At 33.6% G+C, this 15,029-nt stretch overlaps 1 protein-coding gene across 1 annotated transcript in view; it reads right to left on the reverse strand.

The window, feature by feature from the left end:
- Window positions 1-559: 559 nt before the first annotated feature.
- The window catches only part of LOC111798604 (DNA-directed RNA polymerase I subunit 2), a 15,588-nt gene continuing 1,118 nt past the window's right edge, over window positions 560-15,029 (reverse strand). Inside the window, exons 2-27 of the mRNA XM_023681851.1 lie at window positions 14,738-14,820; window positions 14,502-14,621; window positions 14,125-14,201; window positions 13,036-13,099; window positions 11,952-12,022; window positions 10,527-10,604; window positions 10,376-10,421; window positions 10,082-10,262; window positions 9,941-9,993; window positions 9,746-9,819; window positions 9,447-9,564; window positions 8,560-8,647; window positions 7,969-8,084; window positions 7,294-7,421; window positions 7,137-7,216; window positions 5,853-6,094; window positions 5,576-5,740; window positions 5,291-5,455; window positions 4,954-5,028; window positions 4,065-4,168; window positions 3,893-3,968; window positions 3,581-3,709; window positions 3,368-3,508; window positions 2,753-2,965; window positions 2,330-2,587; window positions 560-1,398 (exon numbers count right to left, since the gene is read on the reverse strand). Of these exons, the coding sequence (XP_023537619.1) occupies window positions 985-1,398; window positions 2,330-2,587; window positions 2,753-2,965; window positions 3,368-3,508; window positions 3,581-3,709; window positions 3,893-3,968; window positions 4,065-4,168; window positions 4,954-5,028; window positions 5,291-5,455; window positions 5,576-5,740; window positions 5,853-6,094; window positions 7,137-7,216; window positions 7,294-7,421; window positions 7,969-8,084; window positions 8,560-8,647; window positions 9,447-9,564; window positions 9,746-9,819; window positions 9,941-9,993; window positions 10,082-10,262; window positions 10,376-10,421; window positions 10,527-10,604; window positions 11,952-12,022; window positions 13,036-13,099; window positions 14,125-14,201; window positions 14,502-14,621; window positions 14,738-14,820 (3,359 nt within the window). The 3' untranslated portion in view covers window positions 560-984. The remainder of the gene's footprint in view (window positions 1,399-2,329; window positions 2,588-2,752; window positions 2,966-3,367; window positions 3,509-3,580; window positions 3,710-3,892; window positions 3,969-4,064; window positions 4,169-4,953; window positions 5,029-5,290; window positions 5,456-5,575; window positions 5,741-5,852; window positions 6,095-7,136; window positions 7,217-7,293; window positions 7,422-7,968; window positions 8,085-8,559; window positions 8,648-9,446; window positions 9,565-9,745; window positions 9,820-9,940; window positions 9,994-10,081; window positions 10,263-10,375; window positions 10,422-10,526; window positions 10,605-11,951; window positions 12,023-13,035; window positions 13,100-14,124; window positions 14,202-14,501; window positions 14,622-14,737; window positions 14,821-15,029) is intronic.

Below are 15,029 nucleotides of genomic sequence, written 5' to 3' on the forward strand. Positions count from 1 at the left end.
TTTTTTTTTTTTTTTTTTTTTTAAGTTCATCTTATTTTTCTATATCTTTATAGTTATTTTTTAAAAAGTTTATTATTTAAGATTTTTTAGATATCCTCCTTTCATTTAACCTCATAGCACAAATTTTGATCTCAATTGTTCATTGTGTCGAAGCTTAAGTTACAATTGTGGTAAAAATCAGCATAATATTTCAATTATGCCAATCTTCTATTAGACAATTATTTAAACTTTATTCAGTTTATATTACATATTATACTGGTTGTACTATATTATGTTAAAAGATTAACAATAATATATTTAAATTTAAATACAAAATGGTACAAATAATATATATATATATATATATTCATGATAAGCGACAAATTATATTGAGGTAAATGATGTAGAAGAAACAAATAATATATATATATATACACTACTTAACACTTTGTAGTAACTCTTGAGATCAATCTCCAAACTTATTTCAAACATATCATGCAATCATTGATCTCAACTATCGACTCTCTCCCTACTTGATGAACTCAAAAGAAAAAATGAAAAGAGAAAAATCTGAGGCAGATGCGCATTCTAATAATGGAACTCATCTTTCAATAAATTATAATACATAAAATTCATCAGACATCGTAAAATAGTTCGCTTTATGTTACAACATGGCTGCCTAAGGAAAGGAATGAAAATTATGGCAAAAACTCAATGGAACTAACCCTTAGAAACACGTCAGCACGTGTTTCAAATCGAACAAAAATGGGATTTGACAATAACTTCGAAGACCTGAAAGCAAAATATAGTACTAAATTTGGTTGCCCTCACGACAATAAATATTGTACTACTGTAGGACACTCGACAGCAGCCCAGCTGTCTTTTCGGTACTGGTCGAGTTTGATCCGACTGTTAGCCAAAGCTCGACGAGGAGTGTTAGAATGAACCATAACTGCCATGCTGAACCAAGCAAAGAAGAGATCTTAAACATGAACATGGTTCAAATCAGGCTCCTGCTGCATTACTTAGCTGGAGAGTCATTCTTATGTTCATTGCAGCCAACTCTGCGGCCAGGTACTTGAAGACATAAGGCATTGCCACTGTCTCCATACCTTTACTTGTTTTGCAAGCATGACATATAACCCTTTTAGGAGCCTTCCCCGGGGGAAGACCACCAATTTCGCGCACGGCACGCTTCTGGGGCTGGACTAAAGTCGATGTAAGAATGCTACCGCAAAGCGAACACACATCAGCAATGTGATGATCAGAACATGTATGAAGCCTATCATGTAATAAGTAAGATGCTCCATGTGCCAGCATTGAGTCACGCTCCATTTCACCAAAACGTATGCCACCACCTTTTTTTCTACCTTTGATAGGCTGTCGAGTGACTTGATCTACAGTTCCGGTCGAACGAACCTGATAATAACACAATCAACAGGTCATGTCTTTTTTTAATTTTTTGGTAAGAAACCGTGAGAAAAATGAAAGAATACACACGAGCATATAAAAACAAGCTCAAACAAAAGGATTTTTGAGCCTAACTACAAATAAGACTCAGAACAAGACCATCTCAAACTTTTTCATCCGATCTCTCACCCTCTATAAAAACTCTAGTGCTTATTTTCTACAAATACCCCATAAAAGAGTGAAGAAACAAGCTTGTAAGTTCTCAAACCCAAAACAAGAGTCTCAAGTGCCTATAGTGATACTAACAGATTTTGTAGCATGTGTTCAATGAGAAGATAGACAATGGTGCACTAATAAAACTTCAGACCTTCCAAATGATACATATTCGATATTCCAACTTTTCGACCATATTGTTTACCAAACTATATCTTGGTGTAAACTGTCTAACATTTTTACTTCCTATAGTTATACCTCCCTCCTTGCAAATTGAGAAGGTCTTTTGTAAACACCATGAATTATACCTCCTCTCTGGTAAATTTCATTCATGAATGAAACTGTCTCTTATGAAAAAAAAAAAAAAAAAAAAAATTNAAAAAAATCTACATTCCAACTTGTTAAAACACAGTGAAACAGAAAGAAGTATTGGCACGGTCCCTAGAGCTCAAGGCATGTATCACACTACTAGAAATGTATCAACAATTTTAGATATTATGCTTTGGTTTCACCCCCAAAGCAGGCATTTTCTTGCTCAGGATACATGAAACGAAATAATATGAGAATATAATAATATCTTAAGAATAAGAAGACGCCAATGTCCCCCCAATTGGTGAATAGTAATTTATTCTTTATAAAGGCACTAATGATAAGACCTCAAAACTAATGTGAAAATGTCAATATAGTAATTGGCTATTAAAAAATAAATTAAATAAGAAAATTTCACCTGATATTTATCAGAAACCATGTGCCGAAGACGCTGATAATATACAGGTCCAATAAAAATTTCACATGTTAGCTCTGTTCCATAAACCCCACTGTACAATACCTCAACACCATGGTAATTGAATCCCTTTTTAACTAATGTGGAGCCAAGTTCATCAACAAGTGATTCAGTTTTAGACTCTTCATCTCCAGCATTTGTTTTCTTTACCGAACTCTTAAACGGCGTCGCATTGATAAATTCTCCATTTAAACAGCCTCCCTGTAACAAGTGATTGAACTGTAACTACAAAAGATGGCTGAACGGAATACTGAAAGGAGCAATGAAACTTTGATTTTCGTGATTGGAAAGTCCTTCTGTGATTAGCTTTCCTTAGGAGGGGGGGGGAAAACATACATATGTTACTCCGTTTCTAGATAGTATTACCTTAGCAGCGACAGACTCCATTAACATTGCAATTGTCATTCTCGAAGGAAAAGCATGTGGATTGATAATCAAATCGGGACGCATTCCTGTAGCTCCAGAAAATGGCATATCAACATCTGGCCATAGCTGGGAGCAAACACCTTTCTGCCCATGTCTACTACTAAATTTATCTCCAATCACAGGATTTCGGGGATGTCGGAAGCGTATATTCACCTTAATAGGAAAAAAGAAGGGAAAGCAAGAAGACTTGATCAGACTATTTTTGTTTCCACGGAAACAATACCAATTAAAAACGAAGAAGGCCAACGATAAATTTAATACAAACAGGGGGGCTAAGGAGATTACAAAAATTCAATAATCATTAGACCTGCTTTTCTAATGATTATTGAATTTTTATTTATAGAAAATAAGTTTTATAAAAAACATAGGAGCAAAATATCTATTTCAAAGGATTTACAAAAAAAAAAAAAAAAAAAAAAAAAAAAAAAAAAAAAAAAAAAAAAAAAAAAAAAAAAAANGGATCAAGTGAAACTCCAAGTTGAGTCCACTAGAACCCACTATAATTATTTATCTGCTGTTACAATTCAGATAAAAAGGAAAGAGATCCCTATTTACCTTTTGAGGGTGCTTCTTATTCTTTACATCAACAGACACGTAATCAACAAATACAGGTTCTGAACCTTTAAGTTTCATGTTTCTAGTTGTGCCTGCCACCTCATCATAAATGCTACAATAGGGCTCATCTGGTTTTATCATCTGAAACATGTCACAAATTTAGTCAGATTTAACACGGAAAGAAAACAAGATAACACAGAAAATAAGGCTAACCTGACCAACATAAGGAAGCCCGTCCGAATCTATATGAGACCGCACAGATTTATCTATATTACTCCTCCTAAACAACTTTTGGCTGCGACTTGATCTACCGCTCTGCTCAGACAAGTCAATGGTTTCTGTCTGCCAATTTACCACAATGGATGAACACATCAGCAAGAATATGCGTAACAATTTAATAAATATTCTGTTGAGTCAAACAAATAGATAAATATTTGTCTAAGGGGAAAAAGATGTTGAATGTGCAGATGTTGAACGTGCACATGTATTTATTGATCACAAAAAGAAAAACAACCACAAACAAACCTGATAAATTTGTCCATGGTACATTCCACGCTCCACAGAGGACTTGTTCAAAATCATTGCATCCTCCATGTCATAACTACACGCATCATGAATAAAATAGACTGATTAGGACTGCAAGAAAATATAAACCAATCCCATCCAAAAAATTTATCCAACAATCTTTATTTCTTACCCAGTATATGCCAACACTGCCACTATTGCATTTGTCCCGGTTGGATATTCATCTATGTTGTATTTCATATATGTACTTGTACGAACGATAGGGGTTTGAGGAGTCTATAAACATTCCAAAATAAGTTTGCATGTTATTGCAAGAAAACTAACGAAAGGCTTCAAACATAGAAGACGGGTAATAACTGAAAGTGCCTGAACATAACCCGATTATTTCACATTTTGCAACTAACAAATTTACATCAAAACAAAAAAGTAGTTGCATCAACATCTTTCACATTGTTATTAGCGGCAGACAGTGAAAGAATAAAAAGGCCGCTAACCTCACAGGAAAAAACAAGAGATTCAAGACTCAGACACCAGGTACTAAGATCTAAATTTCAAGAAAGCATATACTATTGGGCCACCCTTTTAGAAATGAAAAGATTTTGCTTTGGACTTCTCTCATCAGAGCCTTTCCTTGAAATGTGTGAGAAGAAAGAAACCAAAGGTTCTTTTTGGACAGGGACCTCCCTTTTGACAAACTCCCCAAATCTATTATATATCATGCTATATCTTGGTGTAAATCTACTGCTTTCTTTTCTTCTTATAGTTATGCTACCCTTTTATCTACTTAGGCAAGCTCTTTATGATACTCTGAACATTTCGTCCCTTTCATAATTTCATACATCAATGAAATTGTTCTTCTAAAAAATGAGGATATATAATCAAGTTCTCAATTAAAAAGATCATCCAAAACCAATATAGTTTAAGCATCAATCAACAAATGCTCAGGATATTATGTTCCAAATATAGAACAATAACCATTACTAGATCGAAAACAGAAAGACTATGTGCTCTTGATAATATGAGAAATCTTATTAACAAAAATAAACAAGATGGCGACAAACCTGAAGATGGTATAGCTTTTGATCTGCACGGAACTGAATAGCTTGCAGAGAGAATGCCATTGTTTGTTTTGCCATCTACATTCAAATTATCACAAGTTAGGAGAACATAAACAAAGAAACAGTATATTATAAAAATGAAATAATGCAAAAGCACCATTTGATAAATTAACAATTAACAATTTTAAACTGTTTTCTATTATTTTTATATTTTATGAACTGCTTCAAAATATATATTTTATCGTTGACTTTTTACTTTTAAAAATATATGTATACTATTTATTAAAGATAGAAAACTATTTTAAAATGGGACTTCAAAATAGTCCATGAGGAGAGAAACCTGGCATTGGTACATATTACGCGGGCTCTGATTGTGATCAGACCAAGGGGTAAGATTCCCAACCACACTGAGCATCCCAGTTGGATGGATTTCTTCATGTGTCGCAGGAAACTCATCTTTCCTGCCACCATCACCCCCATCAGGACATCTTATTTCCATAAATACCTGTTTAAAAAATTAAGGAATCAGGTTTTTAGCTTGCTGACATCCAGAAAACAAGATCCATACAAATCTAGCATTAGGGCCAAAAAATTTCTTTCAAATAGGTCTGAACTGTGATATAACCTGTTCAAATGGCCCAATGAGTTCGATATTTTGATTTTCCTCAGAAGATATTGAAAGATTTCTAACTGGTCGAACAAATCTAGAAGGAGATGTGAAAAGGAATAAACCAGGATATGCTCCACATATACTCAATGGTACATATCCAACTTCCAGATCCTCAGGAATCTGAAACATAACGTTAAAATATTAAGAATGAGAAAAGAAAAAAAGAAAAGAAAAAAACATAAAAAAAAAAAAAGAGAGAGAAGTAATTGAAGAAAAATGGAAAAATACAAACCACATGGGGAGATGAAACTTTTAATTGTCGTAAATGAGCAACAACTTTCTCTACTTCACCAGATGATATATAACCAACTATGCGACCATCTAAAATAACATTAAGAACATCAGGAGGACCCATTTGAACAAGCTTTGGTAGTGACGGTATCATTCCAACTGCAATTAGGACACTCAAAATAGACGCCCTTATTTTGAAGAAGTCTCTAACTTTTCCTTGAGAATTGAAATATGATGTAATTCCTGAGATAGAAAATCATAGAATCCAACTGAATTTTTCATCCACTAAATAGCAAATATAGTGACTAACCATTACCCTACTAAATAGCAGCACAGAGGAATTTATAAGTGCAGCCACAATATTTTATGATAGAAATTAAAGTACCAACATGATTAACAATCTTGGGAGAGACGAAATATCAAGTGTAATATCAATTTGTCAGGTGCAGCATATAACTCTCTTCCGACTTATGATTTTTTTTCTTGTTTAAAGCTTTTCCTTCAACTTGTCTTTAATTACTGTGAAGTAAAATTTTGCAATTGTTTAATTTTGTAATTGAATCAAGTCAACTAACAAATGTCCCTTGTGTGAGTGAATTTGAGTAGAGAATCGAAATTCAGTTGAAGGAAGATGTTTGTCTTATAATTCCTCATCTCGATTCCCTTTCTTTTTCTTTGTGGGTGTTCAAGTTTGCACAAAGTTGAACTAATCTTTAAAAGCAACTTCTCAAGACCCTACTACTTTGTTTTCCTTCAATTGTTCATCTTTCTTTGATTCATTGAACTTCTGTGACTTCTTTGATTTCTCATCCTTCTATCATATTGGAACATGTCCTTACAAGAGCATCCCTTGTCGGGGGACATAATCTTGGTCGTAAGGAGTTCATTTTATTGATCTAGGTGGGGTTTTTCTAGTTAATCGAGTTCCAACCATTTGTTTAAGGTTCCTCCAAAATTTATGTAAAGAAACAATCCTTCAACATTTCCCAAATGCAATTAGCAACAACATAACCACGTAGTCATCAATTGAAAGCATACACATGGAGCACTAAATGCATAAATTTGTGGTATTTCAAAAAGTTGATTAAAATTAAATATCCGAAGATGTTCAGAAGGGCTCTACATATAAAATGTACAAATCTTGCCCCAAGATCCTAAAAAACAATTGTATGTGCAAAGAAGTTCCAAACTTTTGCACAGTAAGTTACTGTACAGAGCACAATCAGTAACAGTCACAGATATAGACAACTCTCATATAGACACATAAGATGAACGGCAAACTTACTGCAAGTGCTGGTTAAATGATTCAACAAGCCACATGGTTCACCATCAGGAGTGTGTACTGGACAAAGAAAACCCCAGGACCTACATGATACCACATTATCAAAGACAGGCAAAATCACAATGCCACAAAGCTACAAATGGCATAAAGGGCAACATACTCAGGTAGCAATTTCCGCACTGTTGTGGTGCGAAGTCCAGCAAATGAAGCTCCACGATGAACAGCGCGAAAATGAGATATAAAGCGCAAAAAATTAAGTCGTTCTGCCTGAACTGTAAAGCCTGCCCTCTGATGAAATCAAATATTCACATTTTAGAACAAAAATAGAATAATCAATGCAGAAAAATATAAAAGAACTCTTTACAGTTGTGAAAAGGAAAGGGAACTTTTGCCCATATGAGGAGAATAAGATCCTCAATACCTGGTATTTGTCTACTCAAGTCTTTTGGTTCAACCCCCAATGCCATTATTCATTAATACGTCCAAAAAAAATCAATTTCTGATACTTTTTGTCCAATGAATTGTAGATCTCAAGGAATGGCCAACATTACGCACTTATAGGCTAACCATAAAAATATCCCGGCATGCCTTTCTTCATTTTGTAGGCAAAAATTAATGGAGAAACAAAACTAAAAAAAATAACTAACTAGAGCTGTAAAGCATGTATATCATCACTGAGGCTCTGAATTCAATTTATTTTGTGATATATCAAGAACTTGATCACTGAAAATTTTAAATCAACATAGACAAAAGTACCAAACACCTTATCACATGTTCAGTGATAATATATATTTCCTACATAGGTAACACAATTAGCACCAATGTATATTCTTACCTGCTGCAGATCTAGGCCCGTTTGTGTAACCAGTCTTCCGGTTTTCAGCAAATTATCAATAGCTGAACTAATCTGTTTTGATGGATTCTTGTCCATGACTTTCTTGACATCAGCTACTGATGATATAAAACAAATTGATACTTTCAGTAACAAAAATAATATGCAAATACTGATATTAAATTTGAAGATAATTAATTCTAATTAAATTAAATTTAAAAAAAAATTAAATCAAAATGTAAAATCAAAGTTTTTTTTCAACAAGAAACATGATTTTCGTGGGGCAGTCTGTGTGTACAAAAGAAGATTTAAACTGAAATGGTAGTACAAAAATAAAGGTTTAATCCTTTTGTTTTAATAAAAGAAAAACAAGGGTATTCAAAGGTCCTCTTAGTTAGCTAAAGGGGCATAGTAATTCATGTTCTGACAGAAATAGAGATATTAATACAGCCGAAGTTGTGTTCTTGATAAAGATTCAATTTTAGAATTTGAGGACAGATTAACTGTGGATAAGAGCCACTAAGTAGATGAAAGTTAATCTGATAAAAAAAAAAAAAAAAAAAAAAAAAAAAAAAAAAAANCAAGAGAACTTACAGCTGCAGAAATCAAAATTTTTGCTGGAATCGCTAAGTTCATCTTGAAGAAGCTTTTTCACCTTTTGCAACCAGTCTTCTAGTTTCTCCTAGAATTTACATCAAAGCATAAGTTTAATAACAAATAAGCTTTATCGTGAAAAAAGAGCATTAAGGTCTTGCTATTTTTCTATTAGAAAACGGAACTTGTATTAGCAGAGTCAAGCTATCAACACAGCATATAAATTTCTCAATAGCTGAATCTATCAAATTGTGTGTAGAGCCAGCATAGTATTGACACAAGGTTTCTTGATAATTGAGTTTTTCCAACCTCTTTGGAAAGAGAAAATCACACGCTTACCTATTGAGTTAAAAAGAACATGACTTTTGTATAGTTTAATTTTGGCCGTTTTCGCTTATAGAAATCTTAATGAATAGCATAATAAAATATTATGTTTGACAGAATAACATTCTTTAATATTCCATAAAAGTAGCATTGCATGTGCATCTATCAATTAGGCAAGTGATACGTCTGTAATTGGGCTGGGCTACTAAATTGTTGTTATACCTTTTCCACAATCGTCCTTTCCAAGACAAGGCAAAAATACTTTGGCTCAATCCATTAAGCACGGATAGTTCATTTTAGGCCGAGTGTTCGTGTTGGTCACAGATACGTCTGACACACTCTAGACAAGTGTCTAACATGCTTTTTGCAGTGTCTTTAATTTTTTTAGTTTCAAGCATGGCTTGGACACAAATAGAGAAAATTTTGAAAAAAAAAAGACAAAACTCAACATAAAAGATTGCACTCTAAAAGAACCTATGTGTATTTTGCCATCATAAACGAATCATGAATGAAAATTTTTCCATATCAAGCTTCTATGAGATAGAAGTTCGGCATTTTTCTACCTTCATATAAATAGTAATCAGTTGACCAGGTAGCAGAACGTCTTGGTTTTGCAAGGAATCAGGATTGTCAGGTACAGACGTCTGATCTATAAGGGAGAAAAGTTTCTGCGCCATAAAACTTATCAAGGGGAAAGCCACGCACGAAAAAATAAAATTGTCAGTAATACAAAATGGAAAATCATAAATGAATGTGCAATAGAAAAGGAAGAAGTGCACAACTCCGTTCTAAATCAAAATTTTCAGGACTCTTGTTAAATAATAAAAAAAATACGAGATTTAGAAAAGTAATGGCAGCTCACATGAGGAGATTGAACTTGTCATAATTGTTGTCGAGGTGAACAAATATGTAGTTTTTGAAAACTGCATCTGCAATCTATAAACAAAGACGTAGAGAATTAACGACTAATTAAAATGCGTTTATGAAGTGAACCTACAAAGAAAATGGTTCATATATTGACCAAAGAACGTGTTATGAGTAGAAGTATAGAACTCACAGTGGACATTTTTTCTTTTTCCATCCCCTCCATGACCGGCTGGAAGTGTTGTCCTAAATTTACAGTAAATTCAATTAATATATATATAGGTAACGGTTACAACCATCGAAATAACCATTTAAATTATACTGAGTTAATCACCTATATGCTCTAGACATTGACGATGATCAAAAAGTGCCAGGTCTCGAACTTCATCAAGAATAATTTTTGCCCTTTCACCAACAAGCTGAGTTCCAACAGCACCCTTACCCTTTTTGTGTTTATCACTATAACAGCTTGTCAGACTTGCAAATATTTCATGGTCAGTTGTGTCAATTAGGGCCTGACAAGACAAAGTAAATATGGAAAATGTTGAATGTGAAAAAAGACTAGAAAAAACAATAATTCATATGCTGCTTTTTATTCAAGGAGAAATCCAATATTTAGTTGTTGAACCTTCAGGACAACCCCTATGGGAAGCAAGTACTCCTTTCCCTGAACCCTACAAAATTATGTTAAAATGAGAATGTCTTCAGCTTCACAAATCTGAAACGTAGAAATTTTAAGTAGGTATATATCTCTGTAAAGCGATGTCTACAAACATTACCAAAAGCCAAGTCTGGCACTTCCATTCCTAAGATAATATAATTTGACTGTTACTGAAGATTGATCTTCTCTTACGCACCTGGATTTGATAATAAAAAATTTAAAACTTAGGTGATATCTAAAGATTGAATGTAGATCCCACAAACAAAAAAACAAAACCAAGAAGAAAAAGGTGTTTATGTTCGTTCAAAATAGACTACGTTATTCACATAAGAGCAGAAAATACTTTAACTAAAAAAGCTTCAGAAAAAGGTAAAACCTTGCGTTCATCTTGTAACCTCAATACAATGACCTTCAATTTGGCTTCTTGAGAAAAGTTAACGACCTTCAGGCCTCAAGTTTTTAATTAATGACATTTTCCTTCAATGCAATATATTTATTTATAGGCCAAAATCAGTTTCGTAGTTCAACTAACAATGTGGGATCAGTTTAGTATTGTTGAAATTTGTTTTGAAGTGATGAGTGATGACCTTACTTGAAGAAGATTGGCTCTGTAGGTTGTACACTTTCGAGAACCTGTTCTACTGAAAAAAGAAAATTGGTTTCCAGGAACTAAGAAAAGGGAAACCAATTTCATGAACGAATGAAATTATGAAGGGGGAAGAGAGCTTCCACACTCTCGGCTCAAAGGAAGTTGAAAAGAAAATTTTAAATTTAAATTAAAACAATTAACAATTTTTAAATAAAAAAATTAAAGATATATTAAAAGAAACCCTCTTCCAATTATTTGTGTGAGTAGCCGTCCGTAGGGCTGAGGTTATGGTTAGTGAGATGCATTCGGTGCCGCTGGAGGAGTAGAATTTATTTGGTTTTTTGCATGGAGTGTAGTTGGGGGCAGTTAATACATTTAATGCTGTTTTGTTGGTAAAGGCAGAAAATTTATTAGGTGCTTCGCATGAAGTGTTGGTGGTGGCTGAAGAGGCAGTTATTGGTGCTTTCTTGCATGCTTCTTTGCATGAATAGAAGTTGTCATATGGTTGCTTGATTTTATCGGTTTTGGTTAGCTTGATGCCTTTTCGGTCTTCGGAAGGATCTCAATTGGTTTCTCTGATTTCATGAATGCTCTCCGGCCTTGTTTCTTCTTCCTTTTGGGTTTTCTTTGGATCCTTATTCTAGCTTTTTTGGTTGTTCGCAGTTACATTTTTACTCTCAGTGTTATGTTTGCTTGCCTTTTAACATACCTTTTTATTTTCCTTTAATTTTTGTTTTTGTATTCTTTATCTCCCTTGTGAAATTTGTATTTATTGAGCATTAGTCTCTTCTCATTTGTTCTGTTTCTTGTTTAAAACAAAAGAGCAAGGATTCAGACCAAAGAACAATATAAGAACCAGATTATAATATAACAGAAAGAAAACAATAAAAGAATTGTGAGAATGAACTACCTAACACTACGCTTGATCTATTTAGAAAAATGAAGAAAAAGAACCTTATAACCACTGCTTTATCGGTATAGCCTTCCCGTCGATCAGCAAATGAATTCCTCACCATACTCATCGGCTGCAAAGAGTTATGACACCAAAAAAAGTTATAGCAAATAATCTTTTAAAAAGAACTTAGCAGGTTCTTTCGACTAGAAACCAGAAAATTCATTAACAAAATTGAAAAGTAGGGTGGAAATAAAAGACAACAAAGCTAAATGAGCCAGCCATCACATATTTCCTGAAAGCACAATAAGCATTCAGACACCCAAACTCACCCGAAAGACTTTGAAAACGACCGATATCTCTCCTTAGAGCACAAGGACATGGTTATACAACATATAGAACAGATCTTAATCAAGTAAGTTTGTAAATGACCGATCTCTCAAACCCCTCTCTTTTTTTTGTTCTTTTTTTTTTTCCCTATGAAACGATCATTGTACTAAACCAAATACAAGACAACCTAAGGGCTGGGGAAAAGGAAACGCCACCCAACATTCTACAAAAGCAATGCCTCGACTAGTAATTGTGAGAAGTTTTTTTAAAAAGAAACAAACTTGCATTGAAAAACAAATGAAAGAATACATGGACATACAAAAAATCAAGTCCACAAAAGGAAACCATATCAGATAAAGGGTCTCCAATCAAGTAAAATAAGTGACTCTCTAATAAAGAATACATTGCATATTTAACAATACTATTCGCACAATATACCTCCTCTCCACCACATATATATATATATATATATATATATATATATATATATATAGAGAGAGAGAGAGAGAGAGAGACATTATCATAATAAAGAGAGACAAATATTTGTAATTTGAAAGGCTATCCATTAGTTGTTTCTAGGGCAAGGTTCATTTACTCTAAATCCCTCGGTGTTCTTCAACCTTTATTTAAAGCCATTTTAATGGATCTTACTAAAAATAAATTAAAAAATCAATGTGAAATTCAACTCTTGCATACATACACACATATATCAACAGAAATCTAAATGACACTAAATAAATAATGATTGCATTCTAAATAACCTTAATCCTTGACTTTGAAAGAAGCCTATGATAAAACAAAAGGTAGCTCACTTACATAGTTTCTTTTTGGTGCTATCAAAAGCCGAACAACTCTCTCCAGCCCATTCATAATGAAATAACTACAATATAATTGAAACAATCAGAATAGCCACTCCAAATATTACAACAATAAACGAAACTTCCCATTGGAAGAATAAGTTGCCCCATTAAAAGAATGAGATGATTTTTATTGCACACCTACAGAATCGTAAACAAAAATATTCAATATGCCACAAACAATAACAGAAAATTAATCAAGGAAACCACCGAAAAAAATGGATGACATGGAAACAAGGAAGACAAGAAAATGTGGGTTTTTAGGGCATTTTTATGAAGTCTTTTTAAATGTTATTCACAGAAATAATGAAGAAGCTCTAAAAGTTTATGCAGATTAGACTTTAATGAAATTCAGTCTCTCCAAAAAAATGTCTCAATCGTTCATTCAACACTTGTGATCTTCAATTTTATAGTTATCTTGAAAATCTTAATTTGACCACAAATTCAAGCAAAGATTTCACACTTTTTATGCCCAAGGGGTCTCCAATCCTTTTGAATTATGCATCTTAACAAATGAAAATTATAGAATCATTATTATACTGAACAGAACTTTGTCAAAGAAAGTGGTGCCAATTTCCAGAATGCAACAATTGTACATAAAAATCATGGAAATATGAGTAGCAACTACAAGCTAATGAGAGAACAGAGGTTACTCTTTGCCAAGCAGTACATTATCATAATTCGAGAAATAGATCCTTTTTTCCCAAAATAAACGTACATATATAATTGAGAAGCAATCTAAGAGAACTGCAAAAGGTAAATAACTTTCAGGTTTAACTTGCAATTTAACAATACATGCCTGCCACTAGAACAGTAGCTTTTCCTAACAAACAGTGGTGGCCCTAGATCTGGCATCGTTGATTGCTGATTAGCCATCAAATCAACAGAAGTGGTAATGGTTTTTTGTTTATTATAGCTTATAAATAATGAATCAACCATCAATTCAATCAGTGTTTTGCTTTGAAGAATTTTTGTGGTGTGTGGGTGGGTGAGGGGGTGGGGGCGATGCAATAAGTAAAAGAGTAAAAGGCATGGTGAAGTTACTTACCCACCCATTTCTGATGCCTCTTCTTTGTAGGATACTAGCTTCTTTGGATCAAGACCTCTCAAGTGACAAAGCTTTGACTGAGTAAAACGCACAATGGGATTAATGACCAGTCAAAATCAGGGAAATAAAGAAAAATCCAAGTTTTAAGATATTCATGAACATGTTGATACACTAATTTGCGGCTTTCAACCTATTTCTACATCTACTTCTTTAAATTAAGATTTCAACAGACCTAAGCAACTACAGGAGTTGCTTCTACATGGGGAAAATAGATAAATATAATTATTTAATAGAGGAAAAGAAGACTGACAGTGTCATTTAGTAACAGCAATTATAGAGATATGAAACAAAACGAAAACAAAGTATGGAGCACAAACCTTCAGCATTACTGGGAATTGCCCAAAATTAAATTTCTCTCTAATGACAGCTTTTTCATCGTATTGAAAACAAACATCTGCCATCAACTTGCCGGTGTATGAAATTTTAGCTTGCCTACACTGTTTGAGGGGGAAACGAAAGAAGCAGGGTAATCCACAAATCCGTTAAAATCACACGAGAAGCTAAAATGAAAAAGAAAATGAACAGGAAAGATCATTCTTAATTTAAACCATACTTCAGAAGGAAGCAGAGCTTCTCGCATTGTTCTCAGATTGCGCTCCTTCTGTGGTGGGTATAACTCAGGCTTACCCAACCAAAGTGAAACAATAGTCAAGAATAACATAATATACCATCAAAATTTTATAGAAATAAAAATCAAAAGCTTCCCAATATGCATTAATGCTATAGGTTGAATAAATTTTATGGAAAGCGCACACCAAGAAGTTGCATGATATTTAATCAATTAAATTCCTTTTGGTTTCTGTTTATTTTTCACCCAACTTTTCACATCACCTCCCCCCCCCCCC

The sequence above is a fragment of the Cucurbita pepo genome, chromosome LG07 (genome assembly GCF_002806865.2).
Source record: "Cucurbita pepo subsp. pepo cultivar mu-cu-16 chromosome LG07, ASM280686v2, whole genome shotgun sequence".
Classification (NCBI taxonomy): domain Eukaryota; kingdom Viridiplantae; phylum Streptophyta; class Magnoliopsida; order Cucurbitales; family Cucurbitaceae; genus Cucurbita; species Cucurbita pepo.